We start from the raw sequence: 23,543 nt of genomic DNA, 5'->3' as shown, positions 1-23,543 counted from the left end.
TTTCTTGTGTCTCTTTCTTAATGTCCCATTGCACAAGGCAGGACAAACATAGGCAATCCACAGAAAAGAAAATGATGAGATTTCAGAGCATTTCTGGGTTGAAAGACGATTTTTTACTTTTATAGAGACCATTTTACAGGCCTGAAAAATATTGATATTGGTTGGTTGTTATTGTCACACTGACTGAGATTTAGTAAAAACTGCAGGCTATCCAGTCAAATCACAACAAACAAGTATAATCAAGCAATTCACAAGTGCAACAGGCAGTGCAAAGAGAAAAATACCAGTGCAGAATATAATGTTACAGGGTTATAACATTACAGCTAGAGGAAGTGCAGATTTCAAAAAATGCAGGTTGGGAGATCAGAACTACATCCTAGCCAATGAGAGGCCTGTTCGATGGTCTAATAGCAGTGAGGAAAAAATCTTCCTGAATTTGGTTGTACATGCTTTCAAGCTTTAGCATTTTCTGTCCAACAGGAGAGGAGAGAAGAGGGAATGTTTGAGGTGAAAATGGTCCTTGCTTATGTTGCTTACTCTCCTGAGGCAGCATGAGCTGTAGGTGGAGACAATGAGAGAGCAGGGAGATAGGGTTTGTGTCATGGCTGTATTCACAACTCTCTGCAATTTCTTGCAGTCTTGGAAGGTCTGTTACCAAACCAAGCCAAGCTGCAGTCTGATAGACACAAAATGCTGGAGTAACTCAGCGGGACAGGCAGCATCTCTGGAGAGAAGGAATGGGTGACGTTTCGGGTTGAGACCCTTCTTCAGACAGATGTCAGGATGTGGGACAAAGATAGAATGTAGTCGGAGATAGTAAGACTGGAGGGAGAACTTGGAAGGGGGAGGGGATATAGAGGGAAAGCAAGGGCTATTTGAAGTTAGAGAAGTCAATGTTCATACCGCCAGGGTGTAAACTTCCCAAGCGAAATATGAGGTGCTGTTCCTCCAATTTGCGCTGGGCCTCACTCTCACAATGCAGGAGGCCCAGGACAGAAAGGTCAGATTGGGAATGGGAAGGCGAGTTGAAGTGCTGAGCAACCGACAGATCAGGTAAGTTAAGACGGACTGAGCAGAGGTGCTCAGCGAAACGATCGCCGAGCCTGCGCTTGGTCCCGCTTATGAAGAGAAGTTGATACCTGGAACAGTGGATACAGTAGATGAGGTTGAAGGAGGTGCACGTGAACCTCTGCCTCACCTGGAAAAACTGTTTGGGTCCTTGGATGGAGTCGGGGCGGGAGGTAAAGGGACACGTGTTGCATCTCCTGCGATTGCAGGGGAAAGTACCTGGGGAAGGGGTGGTTTGGTTGGGAAGGGATGAGTTGACCAGGGAGTTTCAGAGGGAACAGTCTCTGCGGAAAGCAGAAAGGGGTGGCGATGGGAAGATCGAAACATAGAAAATATGTGCAGGAGGAGGCCATTTGGCCCTTCAAGCCAGCACCGCCATTCATTGTGATCATGGCTGATCATCCACAATCAGTAACCGGTGCCTCCCTTCTCCCCATATCCCTTGATTCCACGAGCCCATTTCCTAAAGTATAAGGACATCTCCGATGCCCTGGTATGGAGAACCTTATCCTAAGCTCTATCTAACTCTCTTTTAGATTAATCCAGTGAACTGGCCTCCACAGCCTTCTGTGGCAGAGAATTCCACAAATTCACAACTCTCTGGGTGAAAAAGTTTCTTCTTACCTGTTTTAAATGGCCTCCCCTTTATTCTTAGACTGTGTCCCCTGGTTCTGGACTCACCCAACATTGGGAACAATTTTCCAGCATGTGGCCAGCAGTGGGATCACGTTGGAGGTGGCAAAAATGTTGGAGGACTATATGCTCTTTGTGACAGCTGATGGGGTGAAAGGTGAGGACACGGGGGACTGTCCTTGTTATGAATGGGGGGAAGGGGGACCAAGAGTGGAGCTGTGGGATATCAAGGAGACCCTAGTGAGAGCGTCAACTATAATGGAAGAGGGGAACCCCCATTTCCTAAAGTATAAGGACATCTCCGATGCCCTGGTATGGAAAACCTTATCCTGGGCGCAGATGCAGCATAGACGGAGGAATTGGGAGTAGGGGAGTCTTTACAGGAAGCAGGGTGGGAAGAAGTGTAGTCTAGATAGCTATGGGAGTCAGTAGGTTTGTAGCAGATGTCGGTCAATAGTTTGTTTCCTGTGATGGAGACGGTAAGGTCTAGAAACAGTAGGGAGATGTCAGAGATGATCCAAGTGAATTTGAGTGCAGGATGGAAATTGATGGTAAAGTTGATGAAGTCAGTGAGTTCTGCATGGGTGCAGGAGGCAGCACCAATGCAGTCGTCAATGTAGTGGAGGTAGAGTTTGGGGATTGGGCCAGTGTATGCCTGGAACAGTGATTGTTCGATGCACCCTACAAAGAGGCAGGCATAGCTCAGGCCCATGCGAGTGCCCATAGCTACGCCTTGGATTTGGAGGAAGTGGGAGGAGTCAAAGGATAAGTGGTTGAGGGTAAGGACCAGCTCTGCTAGGCGGAGTAGAGTATCGGTGGACGGAAATTGCCTGGTTCTGCGGTCGAAGAAGAAACGGAGGGCTTTAAGACTTTCTTGGTGGGGGATGGAGGTGTAGAGTGACTGGACATCCATGGTAAAGATGTGGGAGTGGGGGCCTGGAAAACGGAAGTCATTAAGGAGACGAAGAGCATGTGAGGTGTCTTGGACATAGGTAGGGAGGGATAGGATGGAGTCAACGTATATGGAAATTAATTCGGTGGGACATGAACAAGCAGAAACAATGGGTCTGCCATTGTTTGTGGATTCTGGGGAGAAGATAAAATCAGGCCATGCGGGGCTGGGGAACAATAAGGTTGGAGGCTTTAGAGAGCAGAGAGCCGGAAGTGATGAAATCAGAAATGGTGTTGGAGATTAAGGCCTGGTGCTCGTCTGTGGGGTCATGGTCCAAGGATAAGTAGGAGGAGGTGTCTGAGAGTTGTCGCCTTGTCAACGAGTTTGATCATCAAGTCAGTTGCTGCAGAGTGAGCAGAGGGCTGTAGGTTCAGCGGGGGGGAGGTTAGAGTAAGCAAGGGGAGTGGAAAAGTTGAGGCAGTTGATGTCCCCCCGGCAGTTGGAAATGAAAAGGTCTAAAGAAGGTAGAGGGCCATCCGGGGGAGTTCTTATGCATCCTGATAGGATGCTTTCTACTGTGCACAAGTCATTGGAGACACACCGAACTTCTTTAGTCTTCTGAGGAAGAAGAGGCATAAATGTACTGTTTGGGCCGTAGTAGTTGGTTTGGACAAATTGTTGATGATATTTACACCAGGGAACTTTCGACCATCTCCACTTGTCAAGATTGATGCTGACTGGGGCATGGAGAGTGAGGTTACTGTAATGGTACAAGGTTACTATGCTCCCTATCTCTGTCCAGTAGTCATTGTCAAGATCCGTCCCTCTACAACAGTCTGTCCTGCAAACACACAGACGAGCACCAGACCTTAATCTCCCTCTACAACAGTCTGTCCTGCAAACCTGTAAATGAAGTTAGACTAAATTTGGCCACACAGTCGTGAGTGTAGGAAGCAGACAAAGATGCTGAGAACACATTCCAGCAGGGCTCTGACAGTGGTCTGTGAGTCAGGAAGACAAGGATCCAATTGCAGAGGAGGTGCTTACACCTAGGTCCAGGAGTGTGGACATGAATTTGGTTAGGATTATGGTGTTGAAGGTGGAGCCATAGTCAATAAATAGGATGTTTTTAAGTGGGTGTCCTTGTTATCAGGTGTTCCAATGATGAATGTAAGACCAGGTTGATGGCATCTGCCATGCACCTGTTGCAACGATAGGCGAACAGCCGAGGATCAAGACTGTTTGGAAGGCTGGAGTTAATGTGGACCATGACTAGCTTTTTACAGCACTTTATGACGGTGGGCATTAGAGTCACTGCACTGCATTCATTAAGATAGTGGTCTTCGTAAAGCAGGTGAGAACCTCAGAATGGAGGAGGGAAATATTTAAATGTCCTTGAATACTCCTACCAGCTAATCCGCACGGATCTAAAGGACGAGGTCATCCAGGCCTGGTGCTTTCCGCACGTTCACTCACAGGAAGGCCAATCTGATATCTGCTCCAGTGACCACAGGCATGAGTGCACCAGAGTCTTTTGATAATGCACAGAATACATTGAGTTCATCGGGGACACATTGTCGCCGGCATTACAAGTAGCATAAACTCTTTCGTTCAGAAATCCCAACAGTTCAGCATTTGGCTCACTGAATGCTGTTTCCCACACTGGCTTTAAATTCACTCAAACCTCATTTCCCACAGTCCTACCAAATTCACTGGGGCCCAACTTCCTACATTCCCTACAAAATCACCAGAAATCTGTTTCTTCTGTTCTCTGTAAACTCACGGGAGCCCTGTTTTCTGCATTTCCTTTAAATTCACTCGGGCAGCATCTCATGCATTCCCTCCAAAAGCACTTAGTACCTATTTCCCCAGTTCCCCTTAAACTATGTGGGATGCTGTTTCCCACACCCCTTTGAAACTCTCCAGAGCCTCCAGTTCCCACAGTCTTTTTTAACTCATTGAGTTCACGAAAACATTTAATACTACCATGCAATAAATTAAAATTGAAGTAAAATGTGTCAAGGTATTAACGTCAAAAATCTGTAAGTTTGGCATCAGTTTTATTATATATTAATTAATGTATATCCAATGAGAAAGAAACAATAAAGATTGAGAGGAAGCTTTGATAGAAAAGTATTGCAGGTAAACTCTGTCAAGTATTTAACAACTGCGATATATTATTAAAGAAATTAAAAGTTGAAATAAAACGTGCTAAAATATAAAAATATAACACAAATATTAAGCTACTGAAGTGAATTCAGATCAAAGGATTATTCAGTGCTATGGAGAATAAAAGACCCCTTTGCAGTTCGTGATGGACTTCGTTGAAAGACTCCATGAATAACAGAGAGATGAGTGTGGAAACAGCACGTTGAATTGAAATGCTGAAATCAAATTTGCATCTCCTCGCTGTGACATGTGGGTTTCCTCCAAGTGCTCTGGTTGCCTCCCACATCCTGAAGATGCGAGGACTCATCGATTAAGTGATGATAATGAATTGCCCCCAGCATGTTGGTGTGGTCCAGAATTTGGCAGTGTACACAATTGTACAGTTGCTCGGAATGAGAGGAGAGTTAAAATGAGATTGGTGTTGGATTAAATTCCCACCCAAAACAAGAGTCTGTGGATTTGTTTTAAATATGAATCGAGAAGCAAATGCAAGAAATCAAGGATGGTCTTAACAGCAGCAAGAATGCATTTGAATAAATTAGAAAAGATCTTCTATCTTACTGCACTTTTTATTAAATTTTTTAAAGTTTAGTTTGGAGATACAGCGCGGAAACAGGCCCTTCAGTCCACCAATTCCGCAGCAACCAGCAATCCCCATAAACGAACACTATCCTGCACACAATAAGGGAAAATTTATAATTTTACCAAGCCAATTAACCTACAAACCTGTATGGCCTTTGGAGTGTGGGAGGAAACCGGAGCTCCCAGGGAAAACCCATGCAAGTTATGGGGAGAACATACAAACTCCGTACAGACAGCACCCGTACTCAGGATGGAACTCGGATTTCTGGCGCTGTAAGGCAGCAACTCGACCGCTGGGCCACCAATGTGGCAGCAAATCAGGCAATTGAAAAGGGCAAAGGGGTTCGCACTGGTATTCTGTACTCACTGGCAGATCTGCTACAAGTTTAGAAGCTGCTGGAAGGTACAGCGTTGCAGAATGCATGCTAAATATCTTTCATTCCACCGGGAGTCTTATGGTCAGAACTCCAGATATACGTTTCTCCAGATTCCAATTTTCTTCACCAACTCAATCGAAGGGAAGTAATAAGAATGGCCCAATTAGAGGATGTCTCATTTGCAATACCAGAGCACTTCAGGATCAGTGCATCCAATTGATGCATGTTGAAAAACCAAAGAATGAAAGGAGGCATATACATATGTTTCAATTGGAGCAGCAGCTGCCTCACCACTTGGACTGAAATATTTATTTTTCCATTATTTTATTTTATTCATCTCCTGATATTGAAGTTATCTAAAGAATAACTTAATTTATCAATTATTATTTGATTCTATGAAAATAATATTAAGTACATTTCAGTTGATTGGTATTCAAAACTAGAAAATCTTGGTTAAATTATTTTATTTTATGTAATCAAAACATAATTTTATCATTCAGCACTTAGTTTGATTAAAATATTTTAGAGAAGGAATATGCAAAAAAAAATAATGAAATAACAAATTGTGAATATGGGGAAAATATACATTACTCAATGTAATATAACTGCTAATAGAATAGCTGTTATATTACCTTGGGTATGGTAACACTTTAATGAAAAAATGATGTTCAATGGTAGGATAAGAGCAAAAAGGGGGTTGGTGTGTATTGATTGGAAATGTATTGTAATGTACCACTTTCTTTTGCACAGAAATTAACTGAAAACATCATATAACTAAAATACTCGAGATCACAGTCCAGACTCGCCATGGTATATTGTACAAGTGTTCATTAAACCTCTCATTTCCTCACATTCAATTTCAAACAAATTCATACTCCTGGGTAAGATTATTTGTTTTCATCAGGGGTAAAATGATAAATAATTCGGCTTTCTATTGCATGTATAATGGCCATCTAGTTGGATCCCAAGCACAAATGAATGTCAGTCCTAACCAATAGACAATAGACAACAGGTGCAGGAGTAGGCCATTCGGCCCTTCGAGCCAGCACCGCCATTCAATGTGATCATGGCTGATCATTTTCAATCAGTACCCCGTTCCTGCCTTCTCCCCATACCCCCTGACTCCGCTATCCTTAACAGCTCTATCTAGCTCTCTCTTGAATGCATTCAGAGAATTGGCCTCCACTGCCTTCTGAGGCAGTTCAACACAAGGATAAGTATTAAGTGTCCAAACTCTGGAAAAGCAAACTGACAGTTCAGTTCCTTTGTGAATATGCCAACAGGCCCGGTGCAAAATAGATCATAAGACAAATCCTATGCGCATTCTACTGTTACACATTCTAGCATTAAAGACTACAAATCTTCAATTATCTTCAGGAAAAAAAAAATGCATGAAATTTAGCTTGTGCTTTTTAGCTTGCCCTCAACAACTGTTTCTCCTAATAATGGCAAAATGAAGAAAATACATTTTCAAGTTTTCTCATGAAGGCAGATCACGTAACATTAAATTGAAAAATTGATGTTGCTGTATATTTTTCTATTTCATTTTTAGCCATAGAATGATTTAAGTCATTTAAGTATCAACTATTATTTCTAGGGTGAAACACACAAAGTGCTGGAGTAACTCAGAGCAACACGACCCAAAACATCGCCTGTCTATTCCCTCCAGAGATGCTGCCTGACCTGCTGAGTTACTCGAACACTGTTTCAATCAAGATTCCAGCAACAGCAGTTTCTTGTGCCTTCATTGCTGGGATGATCCACAAAGTTGTTGTTGGCCTACAAACATTTCATGCTCAACGATCCAAGTTTAATATCTAACATTTAATCACTTAGAATTACAGGCAACCCCAGAATTACAGAGGGTCGCGATCCTAGAGTACGGTCCGGATTGCAATTTTTCATAATGTAAAGTTTCATCATCTGCACATGCATCAAGAAATGCAACTGAAAAAAAAAATTGTTTCCATTCATTTACTTCCAGTTGTAAATTGGTTTGTGGGATGAAGCTCTTATCTTTCAGTTGCCCAGTCTCCTCTCCTGATGACATGGTTGAGATCATGAACGTTGTAAGTGCAAGTCAAAATGCATATAAACGTAAAATCATCACATCACAAGTGGCTGCCCAATTAGAGTCAGAACTTTCTTTGTCCAATGACTGTGCTAGGTAACATGATGATCTTTCCTACTCTCACCCCAATGAATTGTTTCACTAGTCTCTAATTTGGGAATCAGTGGAAAACTGCATGTTGCTGCAGGAGGTTTTAAAGATCCTCAGCAATAAAACCTTGGTGATCTGTTGGCCACCTCGTTGTCTGGTCAGTCAAAAACCTGGAACATTCTTGGATTTGCTCCCTCCAAAGACGCTGCCAGACTTTCATGTGCAAACTTCCCTAAAACATCCTCCAGGGAAAATTTTCACAAAATAATACAGAAGGAATCATGCCTTCACTCTGCATTTTTACATGAAATTAAATGATTCTTTAAGCTTCAGAAGAGAATTTACCGGGAAGTGAACCTCGTGCACTAAAGACAGCAAGCTTTAGCCACCACAGCTAAGTTTTCTCCAGCACTGTAGAGTTAGGATGTAGTGGATCAAATGTCAATGGCTCTTCATAAATGTTTGCAATTTAAACATCTGGAACTGAGGTTTGAGGAGGTACTGAATTTTGAAAAATAATTCAATAAGCAGCACAGATCAGGTAATCGTAAACCTCAGGTAAACCAAATCATTTTCATCAGTTGATTTTTTTTTCCTATTGTATCCTTGAAGACTGAAGGTTGTTGGGTGAAATCTAGAATTGTTCATTGGTGAATGAAAACAAAAAGGGTTATTTTTGAGGCAGGTGTTCCATTGTTGCATGCATGAGCTAAATTAAAAGCACTTACTCTCGTGGCTTTGTGCTTAGAAGCACCCTGAGAGGCCTCCTGCTATTGATGCATTGCTGCAGGAAGCATTCAACTTCCTGAAAGGGTCTTTGGAAAACCACATCTCCATTGATAGCAAAAATCTTTTTCCCAACCTCCAGGCCTGCCATCTGTGTGGAATCACATAAAAATGGGATGCACATAAGTTCTGCACACAACAGAGCAAATGTTACAGAAACAGCAGAAAGTTGAGTCATACAAGATCATTGTGAATCATTTAAAGCCTGTGTTTACAGATAGTTCCAAGGGTGTAGACATAGTTTAGTCAAACATCATAATCAAATAATTAGCTGTGCAACAGTAATGATGTTTAGTGCCCAATACTGTTTTTTTTTAAAGATTGTTACTATAGCAGCATTACATATTTCTCATAAAACAAGTCATTTTCTTTAGACTTTCCACTGTAAATATTGATAATTAATTAAAAATTCAACAGGATATTATTTTTTTTTGCCTTTGCTTCAAATACCATGCCTAGCCTTGATGAGCTGGGGAATCTATTGCCAGGTTTTGCCCAGGAAAAGGTGGTGATCATCATGATTCTGTTCCAAATTTCCTAAACTTTGTGCATGGCATCCTCCCCAACTCATCACCCCTCAACCTACCATTTGGTAAACGGGCAGAAGAAAACCTCAACTAAGCCTGCAGTAAACGGCATTAAACTCCAATATGCAACAGCAACTGAAAATGTCCAGATCAGTCGTCATTCATCTGAGGATTTTAATACTTAGTGGTACAAACGTACTACTCAAACATTAAATGTTGTGCAATATTTTTTTTCACAAATTTATGATAATTCAAAATGCAACAATCATTCCCCAAAAGATTTACTTTTAAATATGCTGAACTTCACCTCAGCATAAGATCCTTTTTCCACAGATTTCACAATAGGAACCTTGTTTCTCTCCTCCAGAGTGAATCCATAACTTTCATCCTGAGCTTTAATCTAACGACAGTGAAAGAATATACAAAAGAGTTAAGACTATAGTTTGAGTAATTTATAACAGAAACTTAAACATCTGCATGGCCTAACATCAATTGGTCACATATGCTGTTTTCTTTAAAATGCTGCATTGCACCAATTATTTTATTACTAATTGCACAGGCAACCACATGTGCACAGCATGTCCATGACATTAATGTTATTTAGATCTATTTTAAGATCTTTTAGATGGGAAAAAAACCTCTCCGTTTAGAGAAACATGCCATGTGGTACTTGGATTTCCTACCACATCAAAATGTTTCAAAGCATTCTGACGCAATGGTCTAGACTTTAGAGTAATGGAGAAGATGGAACTTAGAAAAGTACAGCACAAGAATGTCTGTGCCAAACATGACGCTGTTAAATTAATCTCCTCTGCGTGCATATGATCCCTGCATATGCATGCACCTATCTAAAAGCCTCTTAAACACCACTATTGTATCTGCTTCCACCACCAACTCGGGCAGTGCGTTTGAGGTGCCCACCCCTCTCTGCGTAAACATTTGCCCCATTCATCTCCTTTCAACTTTGCCCCTCTCATCTTAAAGCCATGTCATCTAGTCTTTGACATTTTCACCCGAGGAAAAATGTACATTAAACGACACATTATAAATCTTGGCATCTATTGCTGCAATCTCAGCATTGCTAATCTGCCCATGTTTTTGTACTTTTCGAAGCCATTGAAAGCAGAACAGTAACTTCGAACATCGTCAGCAGTGACAATATCATGACCATTTGGTGTCAACCTATTCACTGAAGTGAATGAAATAAATAACCTTCAATTTGCAATTAAGAATTGCATTAAACGGTGACATCTTGCTTAGATGTACTGTTTCCATGGTTAAATCAATACATTAAATAAATGAACAAATTAATGAGTTAAAACTATTCGATCACATTGCGATTTAAAGCAACTAAAATATCATCGTCAAAGTATGAACAAAAATATATTGAAAACTCTCAACTTTGGGAAGTCTGTGGAAAAAGAAATAGAGTTAATATTTCAGGTTGAAGACCCTTCAGTAAAATCTGGAAGAGAGAAACTACTCAGTTTTAAGTTGCAGCGAGAGTGGGTGGATTGGATCGACACACGGAATATCTCTGAAGATGATATTCAGGTGCACTGTGATAAGATGTGATAAAGTCATCTGGGAGATAGGCTAATAAGAGTGGGTCAAGCGAGAGATTACAAAAAAAGCTCAAAGATTTAGATCTGGGAACTGCATGTGCTCAAGCTTAGTCTATCTTTTTGTTGCTTACATGGAACAATCTCTAATTCACTGCTATCTGAGTTCCCTCATCAATTTTTTCCAGTACATTGACAACTACATTGGCTTCTATAACTGCTTCGTGTGACCCATATGGAACTCAAAAAATGTAATTAGTTTCTTTGCCAATATTCATCCTGTTCTTACTTTCACATGGTCCAAGTCTGTCTCTTCTCTTCCCTTTCTGGATTTCTCTGTCACCATCTTCAGGGAGATATTTGCACAAACATCAATTACAAGCCTACGGACTCCCACAACAATCTGAAGTAAACTTCCTCTATCCTTCTTCATCCATGGACTCCATTCCATCCTGCCATCAAATTCACACACCTCTGCTCTCATCCACTTCTCTACCAGAGTGAGCAAGAATGGTGTTCCCCGCTACCTTACTTTCCATCCAACCAGTTTCCAACCAGTCTGAAGAAGGGTCTCGACCCAAAACGTCACCCATTCCTTCTCTCCAAAGATGCTGCCTGTCCCGCTGAGTTACTCCAGCATTTTGTGTCTATCAGTTTAAACCAGCATCTGCAGTTCCGTCCTAGTCTCCACATTCAACGGATCAATGGATTAATCTCTCTCTCTCTACCTCTCTCTTAGCCCTCATCAGCCAGATGACTTCATCAATAGCTTATCCCCGCAGCAATATTTACTATTGTCAAGTAATGACAACAATATTTAACCATGACGGCAATGAAAGAGCTGCACAAACAACTCCAGGAAAACATGAGAAAGCACAATCCATAAAGTAAGTAACTTGCTCCAGATTGTTCCCTTTTGCACAGTTCAAAGACCTAGATCTTGTTTCTTGGCACAGTGGTCAGTGTGGGGATGGAATGCAGAATTACAGTTACAGACATCAGGACACTTACAGACACTCTTGTGTCATGACAAAATACTGGAGTAACTCAGCGGGACAGGCTGAAGATGGGTCTTGACCCGAAACGTCACCCATTCTTTCTCTCCAGAGATGCTGCCTGTCCCGCTGAGTTACTCCAGCATTTTGTGTCTATCTTCAATGTACACCAGCATTGGCAGTTCCTCCCGACACTCTTGTGATGTCAACAGAAATGTGTTTGACCTTAGCCTGACAAGCTCTCAATATTTTTTTCCTTTTGTTTCCAATTTCCAACAACTGCATTTTTTCCTGATTTTCAATGATGAATGAAACCTCAGTTTCAGCTCTTATTGTTTTGGAGAAGCTAAGGTCCACGATGCTAAGAGAAAGTTCTATTGAACAGGAGAACGTTCTACTGCCTTCCAGGAAAGACCGCAAATATACAGTCAAAGTTGTGTGAATATTTCACATTTAAGCGCAATATTTGTTTTAGCACATTACGTTTATTGGCTTGGAGAGTCAAAAGTGGTGGTTTGTGTCATTGCAATGTACAGTTCAGTTCAGTTTAATTTATTGTCCCGTGTACCGAGGTACAGTGATAAGCTGAGTCAGCGGAAAGACAATGCTCAATTACAATCGACCCATTCACGGCGTACAGATACATCATGAGGGAATAAAGTTTAGTGCAAGGTAAAGCCAGTAAAGTCCAATCAAAGATAGTCCGAGGGTCACCAATGAAGTAGTTAGTTCGGGACTGCTCTCTCGTGGTGGTAGGATGATTTAGTTGCCTGATAACCACAGTTTAGTGAATATTGTCTATTATTTCTCTCTGGGGATTATGGGAACTACTAGCAACGTAATAATGAAGAGAAAAAATGATTCATGATTTTGCCTTGTAGTATCCAAACTGTACAGACACTGATAAGCCACAACATTATGACCACCTGTCTAATATGCTGTTGGTCCTCCGTGTGCCGCAAAAACAGCGCCAACCCACCGAGGCATGGAATCTACAAGACCCCTGAAGGTGTCTGGCACCAAAACATTAGCAGCAGATCCTTCAAGTCCTGTAAGTTGCAAGATGGAGCCTCCGTGGATCGGACTTGTCGATTCAGCACATCCCACAGATGCTCAATCGGATTGAGATCTGGAGAATTTGGAGGTCAGGGCAACAATGTGAACACTTCATCATGTTCCTCAAACCATTCCCAAACTATGTGTGCAGTGTGGCAGGGTGCATTATCCTGCTGAAAGAGGCCACTGCCATCAGGGAATACCATTGCCATTAAGGGGTGTACCAGGTCTGCAACAATGTTTAGGTAAGTGACGCATGTCAAATTGACGTTCACATGAATGGCCGGACCCAGGATTTCCCAGCAGAATATTGCCCAGAGCATCACACCTCCTCCACTGGCTTGTCGTCTTCCCACAGTGCATTGTGGTGCCATAATTTCCCCAGGTAAATGGCGCACACATACACGGCCATCCACGTGATCTAAAAGAAAAAGGGACTCATCGGACCAGGCGACCTTCTTCTACTGCTCCAAGGTCCAGTTCCGACGTTCATTTGCCCAATGTAGGCGCTTTTGACGGTGGACAGGGGTCATCATGGGCACTCTGTGGCTACGCAGCCCCATACGCAGCAAGGTGCGATGCACTGTGTATTGTGACACATTCCTCCTGTGACCACCATTAAATTTTCTGTGACTTGTGCCACAGTCGACCTTCTGTCGGTTCGGACCACACGGGATAGCTTTTGTTGCCCTAGCGCATCGATGACCCTTGGGCGCCCAACACCCTGTCGTCAGTTTGTGGTTTGTCCCTCCTTGGACCACTGTCGATAGGTACTCACCACTGCTGACCGGGAGCACTCCACAAGCCTTGCCGTTTCGGAGATGCTCTGACCCAGTCGTCTGGCCATAACAATTTGACCCTTGTCAAAGTCGCTCAGGTCTTTACTCCTGCCCATTTCTCCTGCATCCAACACATCAACTTCAAGAACTGACTGTTCACTTGCTGCCTGATATATCCCACCCCTTGTCAGGTGCCATTGTAACAAGATAATCAATGTTATTCATTTCACCTGTCAGTGGTCATAATGTTTTGGCTCATCGGTGTATTCACCGAGTGTTCAAAGGATTGTGTGCCTAATCCATCAGAAACATGCTTGGTTTGCATTGCTGCTTGAAACATGCCAGTGACTTAAATCCACCATCAAGATATGCCCTTTAACAGCCACAGGAAATAATACGAAGCAGGTCTTTTTGTGCTATCAGATAGAATTTAACTAGTTTCTTTTGCAATCCTTAATGTTGTCAGACAATACTTCTTGCTAAGATCTTGAGTGGGTTTAATATCCAGAGGGCTGCATCTGCCTCAGATCCCATTTCATCTGGTTTCCTTCTTTCTGTTTACTGTGCTAATTTTGGCAAGAAAAGAACCCCCACAGAGTCATTCCTGCTCATATGTAAGAAATTATCATTCTACAAAAAAATTATTACAGGTCTGATGAGATGTTTAGATTAACAGCTGCAAATCCACCTCTGCATATCACCAAAGCAAACAAGAGTTTAGCAATCTTTTCCTTCAATTCAACTGCTAATCCAGTATAATTTTCTCCGCAGTGGATTGCACAAGAACATTCACCAATAACAAACAATGCTAACTGCAGACATTGAGTAACATTAGTTGCAAAAATAAATAGCACTGAAATCATTCAGCAGGTTGGGGAACATCTGTGGGGAAAAAAACAAGTTAACAGTTGTGGTTGACGAACCTCTAGATGAACTGAGAGAGAAAACAAGGAGATACAAGTGACTGGAGAAAATAACAAGATACGGGTGTTTGGGGTTATGGGGAGAAGGCAGGAGAATGCGGTTAGGAGGGAGAGATAGATCAGCCATGATTGAATGGCGCAGTAGACTTGATGGGCCAAATGGCATAATTCTGCGCCTATCACTTCTGACTTTCTGACTGCAGATGCTGGAATCTATAACAACAATAAACATCAATCACCTATTTCCCCCACAGATCCTGCTCAACTCACTGAGTTCCTCCAGCAGATTGTTTGTTTGTTAAAACTTTGACAAAGTAACGATCCACTGTTGCTCCTTAGAAGGATAGATTGAATCAGAGGTGCGATCATGCACTTTTATTCTTTACTCTACCTCATTCGGTTATTCCATTATTGTACTTTAATAATTTTTTGCACTACTTTAGATTACGTTACAAACATCTGAGGGATAGGATATACAGGCATTTAGATGGACAAGGGCTGATTAGGGATAGTCAGCATGGTTTTGTACGTGGGTGGTCGTGTCCCACAAATCTGATTAATTATTTTTAAGATGTGACCAAAAAGGTTAATGAGGGCAGGGCCGTAGATGTTGTATATATGGACTTCAGCAAAGCATTTCACAAGGTTCCGCATGGTAAGCAGCTCTGGAAGGTTAGATCGCATCAGATAGCTCAATGGATAGAAAATTGGCTTCACGGAAGGAAGCAGAGTGTAATGGTGGAAGGTTGCTTCTCAGACTGGAGGCCTGAGACTAGTGGTGTGCCTCAGGGTTCGGTGCTGGGCCCGTTACTGTTTGTCACCTATATCAATGATTTGGATGAGAACATACCTGACAAGATTAGCAAGTTTGCAGATGATACAAAAGTGGGTGGTTTTGCAGATAATGAAGATGGTTGTGAAAAATTGCAGCAGGACCCAGATCAATTAGCCAGATGGGTCGAGGAATAGTTGGTGGCATTTAATACAGAGAAATGTGAGGTGTTGCATTTTGGGAAGTCTAATATGGGCATGACCTACACAGTGAATGGTAGGGTTCTAGGGAGTGTTGTAGAGCAGAGGGATCTAGGAGTGCAGGTGCATGGTTCCTTGAAGGTGGAGTCGCAGGTAGATAGGGTGATTAAAATAGCTTTTGGCACATTGGCCATCAGTCAAAGTATCGAGTATAGAAGTTGGGAGGTCATGTTGCAGTTGCACAAGACGTTGGTGAGGCCACATTTAGAGTGTTGTGTTCAATTCTTGGCACCATGCTATAGGAAAGATGTTGTTAAGCTGGAAAGGGTACAGAGAAGATTTATGAGGATGTTGCCAGGATTGGAAGGTCTGAACTATAGGGAGAGGTTGAGTATGCTGGGTCTCTATTCCTTGGAGCACAGGAGGGTGAGGGGTGATCTTATAGAGGTGTATAAAATTATGAGAGGAATAGATTGGGTAGATGCACAGAGTCCCTTGCCCAGAGTAGGTGAATCAAGGACCAGAGGACAAAGACTCCTATTAAATCTTTTCCCCTTCACCTTAAACCTGAGGGGTAATTTTTTCACACAAAGGGTGATGGATATATGGAACAAGCTGCCAGAGGAGGTAGTTGAGGCAGGGACTATCCCAACATTTAAGAAACGGTTAGACAGGTACATGGATAGGACAGGTTTGGAGGTATATGGACCAAACGCAGACAGGTGGGACTAGTGTAGCTGGGACATGTTGGCCAGTGTGGGCAAGTTTAGCCAAAGGGCCTGTTTCCACGCTATATCACTCCATGACTCTTGCACCATTCTGCTGTTTTTCAGTTATTATTCTATTTATTGCTGTATTTATCATTTCTGTATTTACACTCTTTACTCTGAGCTTTGTGTGAATAACAAATTCCACTGCACTCTGGTGTTTGTGGCAACTGAATCTGAATTTAAAAGTTAGAGCAAAATTTGAACTTACAACATACTGAATGAGAGGCATGAGGCAATACCTTGAAAAAGCAGCATGGAACTAATACACAGAATTCAACACATTTAAGTACATTGAGTTTTGAAATTTTTAGCTTATTTTTTTGAAATCTACTCATCCATGACAATTTATGTGAATGAAATATCCATGTTAATTTACTAACAACAGTAATTAAGAGAACAGATATTAGACAAAAACTAATTTCTATTATGACGATTTGTTAGTTTTAAATTTAAAAATATACTTGAAAAAATTACATACAACAAATATACAAAGATCAAGTTACAGGAGCAAGAATTTTACATATAATTGTAAAATGTACTTAAGGGATGATACATAATTCCTAACATTGTCAAATTAATTATTGTTTCTGCTTTGAATGCTTATATTTGTCATCCAAGCACTCCCATTTCACATCATTTCTTACTGCGTGAGTCAGAGCTACCTACCAACAATGTCTTAGCGATAACATTTTCAACTATTTTCAAGTCATGACGCATATGCTTCTGCCTTAAGTTTGAGCCTTCTATTTCCTCATCAGCAAAAAAGCGGAATAAGAGGGGTTCATCTTTAAATTCACTTTTTTCCAGTACTGCAACAAAAAAAAACACAATGTAAACAAATACATCATTTCAATTCAAAGTGTAACAGCAAGGATATGTCAGGATAAGGAAGTCAGGAATTTAGACTAACTGGAGAGGACCTCTAGGACCAGAGCCTCAGAATTAAAAGGCGCTCTTGTAGAAAGATGGTGAGGAGGAACTTCTTTGGTCAGAGGGTAGTTAATCTGTGAAACTCATTGCCACAATGGGCTGTGGAAGTCAAGTCAGTGGATATTTTTAAGGCAGAGATAAACAAATTCTTGATTAGAACGGGTGTCAAGGGTTATGGGGAGAAGGCTGGAAAATGGGATTAGGAGGCAGAGATCAGCCATGATTGAATGGCAGAGTGGACTCGATGCCCGAATGGCCTATAACTTGTGAACTGGAGAGCTCATCAAGAGACTCAATAGGCCTCCACTGGTGCCCTACTATGTTATTATTTTTATTTATGGTAAAATAGAAACATAGAAACATAGAAAATAGGTGCAGGAGTAGGCCATTCGGCCCTTCGAGCCTGCACCACCATTCAATATGATCATGGCTGATCATCCAGCTCAGTAACCTGTACCTGCCTTCTCTCCATACCCCCTGATCCCTTTAGCCACAAGGGCCACATCTAACTCCCTCTTAAATATAGCCAATGAACTGGCCTCAACTACCTTCTGTGGCAGAGAATTCCACAGACTCACCACTCTCTGTGTGAAGAAATGTTTTCTCATCTCGGTCCTAAAAGACTTCCCCCTTATCCTTAAGCTGTGACCCCCTGGTTCAGGACTTCCCCAACATCGGGAACAATCTTCCCGCATCTAGCCTCTCCAACCCCTTAGGAATTTTATATGTTTCTATAAGATCCCCCCTCAGTCTTCTAAATTCCAGCGAATATAAGCCTAGTCTATCCAGTCTTTCTTCATATGAAAGTCCTGCCATCCCAGGGATCAATCTGGTGAACTCTTCTCTGTACTCCCTCTAAGGCTAGAATGTCTTTCCTCAGATTAGGAGACCAAAACTGTACACAATACTCCAGATGCGGTCTCACCAAGGCCCTGTACAACTGCAGCAGAACCTCCCTGCTCCTATACTCAAATCCTCTTGCTATGAATGCTAACATACCATTCGCTTTCTTCACTGCCTGCTGCACCTGCACGCTTGCTTTCAATGACTGGTGCACCATGACACCCAGGTCACGTTGCATCTCCCCTTTTCTTAATTGGCCACCATTCAGGTAATACTCTGCTTTCCTGTTCTTGCTGCCAAAGTGGATAACCTCGCATTTATCCACATTATATTGCATCTGCCATGCATTTGCCCACTCTCCTAATCTATCCAAGTCACTCTGCAGCCTCCTTGCATCCTCCTCGCAGCTAACACTGCCACCCAGTTTCGTGTCATCCGCAAACTTAGAGATATTGCATTCAATTCCCTCGTCCAAATCATTAATATATATTGTAAATAACTGGGGTCCCAGCACTGAGCCTTGCGGTACCCCACTAGTTACTGCCTGCCATAAATAAATAAATGTTGAACGACCGAGATGTTCTGAGATCACACAGTACTTGTCATTTACCATAGTACCTTAAATCAGATAGTAAATATTAATTCTGGAAACATTAGAATTTATTTACTAAATTAAAGATGAGGACAGATGTTTTAATGTTGGCATGGGGAAAGTTGTGCATGTAAAATTGCAGTTAACAAAGGTCAGAAAAGATAAACTTGAAAAGGTTTTTTGTTTCTGTGGCAATTGAAATTCAGCATAAATTTTGCGCCATTTTGCTATTCTAAAAGAGCTGGTGTTTAAACGATGCACTGAATGTAACCTTACCATGGTGCATAAAACCATTGTCACACAGTTCCACACCCAGGATTATTGCTTCCTCTCTGGTCCTGCAGTCGCCCTGATGAAAAAATAATAGACATTCTCCATGGATAATGCAAATACAATGTAATAGCTACCAATTACTGTTACATTTTCTTAAGTACCTTGTTTACGGAGAAAAAGATATTTGAATGCACTTTTAGCATAATGCAAGAACTAATTTCATAATCTTGACTGCCAATGGATAAAGCCATATTCAAAAGGTATCACGAACATCACTTTGCATTTATACAGTGCCGTTGACACAGTAAAATACCCAATAAGCTTTTTCCAGCATTTAGAGAGAGAGAGAGAGAGAGAGAGAGAGAGAGAGAGAGAGAGAGAGAGGAGAGAGAGAGAGAGAGAGAGAGAGAGAGAGAGAGAGAGAGAGAGAGAGAGAGAGAGAGAGAGAGAGAGAGAGAGAGAGAGAGAGAGAGAGAGAGAGAGAGAGAGAGAGAGGGAGGGAGAGGGAGGGAGGGAGAGGGAGAGGGAGAGGGAGGGAGAGGGAGAGGGAGGGGGAGAGAGAGAGAGAGAGAGAGAGAGAGAGAAAGAGAAAGAAAGAAAGAGAAAGAGAAAGAAAAAGGTTTGATTTTAAAAAGTATGTTTTAGTCAGTGCCTTAAAGGGGTGGGGAAGATCACAGAGAGATTTAAAAACAATTTTTTTTTTTAATAATGCATTGCTCAACTACAAGATTACTTGGATGATGGATGAACGGGATTTGCTGAGAGTTAGGAAAAAGACAGTAGGTTTCAATTATCATTAGTTAATGGATGTTGAAAGATAGAAGTCTGGTCAGGACTGTGTTGAAATAGTTCAGTTATGTGGTAATAAAGGAAAATATAAGGATCTAACAGCAGATGAGATGAACAAGTAACAAAGTCAGGCAATATTACAGATGTGGGAGTGGACTGTTCTAGTACTAATAAAATTCTAATTTATAATTAAATCACTCAATCAAGATATGTGATCACAGCTTTCGGAATGATCCCAAGCCATTCATAAAAGTTTGACTTGCGTTACAAAACATACTGCCTGATATTTCAGCATCACCTCAATGTAACCTGCCACACATCCAAGATATTGCCAAATAGTGAATGACTGTAGTGACTGATTTCTTTATCATGATGCTTCAAAGTAGTCATTCAGATGTTGGACTTTACAACAGAGGCATTCAAAATATTTTCTTTACCTGTGCAATTAACCAGTCTGTAAGCTTGTTTGCCATTACCACTGACTTGTAAGTTCTGAGATGGTAGTCTTTATCCCTATATAAAAAACATAAGTTAAAAGTATGCTGTGTAAATAACTCTACATTGCAATTGTTACACATGCGATGCTTCAACCCGGCAAATGTTTGTTGGCTTATTAAACGCTGTGCTTGTACGAGTTGAATCTGCATGGGCCGTCTCCTGCTGTCATTGCAGCTGAAACTGCAGCTGAGTAAATCTTCCCATCCAGAACGAAATCAGAGATTGACCCAGATTCCTCATTAGCTGATTTTAAAAATAAATTCATGTCAAAATATGTTCTGAAGACTGTTTCCCAGTGTAAGCAAGTATTTCAATGTGACGATTATTTTATTTATTTATTGATATGCGTAATCCATCCCATTAATGAGTAATTCAAGATTATAAAATATTTCAGAATTTCAGTGAGAACTTCACTGTTTAAATACATGTTGGGGATCTTGGATACATTCAAAGAGTGTTGAATTATATGGTTGCAATTTCACATTGTGACATCATCTTGGAGAAAATATCAATTTCCTAAATGTATCAAATCCAAACAAGAACACAGAATTGGTGAAAGATTTTATCAGTACACAAATATATGAGTCCATTAAATAACCTCAGATGTGCCACATTGCAGCTACAAATGAGAAATTAATTAAACCACCTCGACTACTTCCTCTCTTCCCTTTACTCACCAAATCAAATCTGCTCTCAGTTTCTCCCCTGCCTTTGCTCTTAAACCATCTCTTTACCAAGTTTTTCCTCGGATTTCCCATCGCCTCCTCCTGTTAATCTTGTCCTTTACACTCACTCTTGACACATTAGCTTGATTCTTAGCAACTCCCATCCCTAGCCACCTCACCAGGTACCAAACTCCTCAGTGTTGCCATTTATCACTTTGAAAACTTCACCCAACTATTGACAATTACCTCAGATATCTCAAGAAATAAAGCCAGAACCTTCTGCTCTGAACTCTTCTGCTGCACGATGCCCATGAACCAGATCAGTGAGCCAAGCTTTAAAGTGGACATGGTCTACTGATGAAAATGATGCACAGAACCATTCCAGACATTTTGTCCACAAAGAGTAGAAAATACAGGATTAAAAAGAGAATGTGGCACGAACATATTCACTGGCGTAAACTTGGTACAGCTGAGTCATGGTCTATGCTTGCTGGTTACTTGCCCAGTAACTCTGGTCTGACCTGCAACAGGTTCTAACTGATCATAAATCCAAAATAATATGCCCAACCACAGGAACTTGCAACTGTCAAATTTTTCAGAGATCATTAAAAAGCTATTGAAAGTTAAACATACAATCGATTTGAAATGTTTTAAACATTAAAACAAAATCTTCCGAAAATACATTTAAAAAGTAAATATTTAAATTAACTCTGTTAAATTCACAAATATTTAAGTAACTTTACAGGCATCATTCTACTTTCTAAAAATTCTTCTCCCATAAGATGGATGGGTATGGTGTACCTTCGCCAATAAAACCCGCATTCAGTGGACAGATTTTCCAACATAAGCACTGGAAAACTATATTGTTAGTTCAGTCCACCACAGGAACGGATACAGCAAAGTGCAGTGTTCACATGACTGGACTTCAGCCACATTGATGTTCAGAACGTTCACATTCATTGCAAAGGAGACCTGAACCTATGTACAACTGCATGGAAGCACGCACCTCTCCACGAAGCCACCCTTCACCCACTTTACCACAAATCTTTCTTCCTTCTTTCAATCAGCCCAAAACTTCCACCTAGTGTGGATTGTTTGAAGGTGTAAAGTTACCCCATTTCACCATCAAAGCCATCAGATCAAATATTGACATTTTGCAGAATTTTGGCCAAGCTAAGAAAACCAGGGATATGTATAGGAAGGAACTGCAGATGCTGGTTTACACCGTAGATACAAAATGTTGGAGCAACTCGGCAGGACAGGCAGCATCTCTGGAGAGAAGGAATGGGTGATGTTTAGGGTCGGGCTTGAAGAAGGGTCTCGACCATTGGCACAAGTGAGCCAAATTCTATCCCCATATTGATTTACTGCAGAAAGTGGTCCCTAGGTTCATGGGACACATGGACACCTAATTATATGTTTGTACAAATGCTTACTGAGTCTTGGATTAAATACCTAACCAGGAATTTCTTTTTCATGCTACTCATTAGATTAAATGAAGTTTAAAAAACTGAAAATATTCAAAAGACCCACTCTAAAGATAAATGTAAACCAGCGCATTGTCTGCTAAAAATGAGTTCTCTGCATACTGCAGGTGTGCTCAGAAGTCTACTCAAATTGTCGCTACATAGTGCAATACATTTATTTACTTACTTGATCACAGGAGTGAAGAGACTATGAAGTCGGTAGTAAAGTCTCACACCCTGTCAACAAAACATAACATGAATCTTTCCATCCAGTAAAATAACATATAGAAACATATTAAACACAATATGCTGGAGTAATTCAGCGGGACAGACAGCATCTCTGGAGAGAAGGAATGGGTGACGTTTCGGGTCATGTTCGAGTCGGGTCTGAAGAAGGGTCTCGATCCGAAACGTCACCCATTCCTTCAGCCAGAGATGCTGTCTGTCCTGCTGAGTTACTCCAGCATTTTGTGTCTATCTTCAGTTTAAACCAGAAACTGCATTTCCTTCCTACAACATAGAACTATATTAGCAGAATGACAATTACTCCTTCACCTTTCCTTATTCTTCTTTGATTTCAGAGGCTGTGCAATGTGCCTTCCTGACCTGATACTTAGAATTCTGAATATTAAGTGATGCATTTTGGGAACACTCATGAGGCCAGATCTTACACAAGGAATGGTTGAGTCTTGAAGGTATTGAAGACCAGTATTCACCCAGCCAACCTTGTCCTTCACCCTATCACAGAGATTCCCTTTCTTCACTAACCTTTCCCCCCTTTCTGACACATAAAACACACTTGTTTTCTCACTTTCCCAGTTCAGAGACTCCATGACATTGACCTGAAATGTTAACTTTATTTCTCTCTCTCATTACATTGCAGCCCTCTGACCCACTAAGTACCTCCAGCATTTTCTGCCTTTATTAGAGATCAATAGAGTTTTGTTTATACATCTTAATAGAATAAAGAGTTATGGGCCTAATGGAATTAGGTCAAGCCGAGGTCAATATCAACAATTTTCGTTTTGAAAATATGTGGAGACACGGCCTAAATGGTCTTCTCCTGCTTCTATACCTTATTCCCTTGTACCTTCTAAATCTATGAAAGATTCTGCAGTAAGGATGCAAAGCCAATGTTGTAAACACTACTTTTTAAAAAAATCAATTTTAAAATGTGCATGCGTTAATTCTATACAGTTTTTCATTCCGTTAGCTTTTTAACATTTTTAGCTGTA

The 23,543-nt window shown here is 41.2% G+C and overlaps 1 protein-coding gene across 3 annotated transcripts in view; it reads right to left on the bottom strand.

Moving 5' to 3' along the window:
* prex2 (phosphatidylinositol-3,4,5-trisphosphate-dependent Rac exchange factor 2) overlaps nucleotides 1-23,543 on the bottom strand; it is a 264,841-nt gene that overhangs the window by 153,017 nt on the left and 88,281 nt on the right. For all 3 annotated transcript variants that reach the window (XM_078398119.1, XM_078398117.1, XM_078398118.1), the window contains 6 exons: nucleotides 22,496-22,545; nucleotides 20,117-20,192; nucleotides 18,894-18,966; nucleotides 16,919-17,061; nucleotides 9,503-9,595; nucleotides 8,611-8,759 (listed from right to left, as the gene is read on the bottom strand). In XM_078398119.1, the coding sequence (XP_078254245.1) occupies nucleotides 8,611-8,759; nucleotides 9,503-9,595; nucleotides 16,919-17,061; nucleotides 18,894-18,966; nucleotides 20,117-20,192; nucleotides 22,496-22,545 (584 nt within the window). The remainder of the gene's footprint in view (nucleotides 1-8,610; nucleotides 8,760-9,502; nucleotides 9,596-16,918; nucleotides 17,062-18,893; nucleotides 18,967-20,116; nucleotides 20,193-22,495; nucleotides 22,546-23,543) is intronic.

Source organism: Rhinoraja longicauda, chromosome 4, assembly GCF_053455715.1.
Source record: "Rhinoraja longicauda isolate Sanriku21f chromosome 4, sRhiLon1.1, whole genome shotgun sequence".
NCBI lineage: Eukaryota > Metazoa > Chordata > Chondrichthyes > Rajiformes > Arhynchobatidae > Rhinoraja > Rhinoraja longicauda.
Note: the sequence above shows the minus strand (reverse complement) of the source record. Positions and strands in the feature narration are given on the sequence as shown.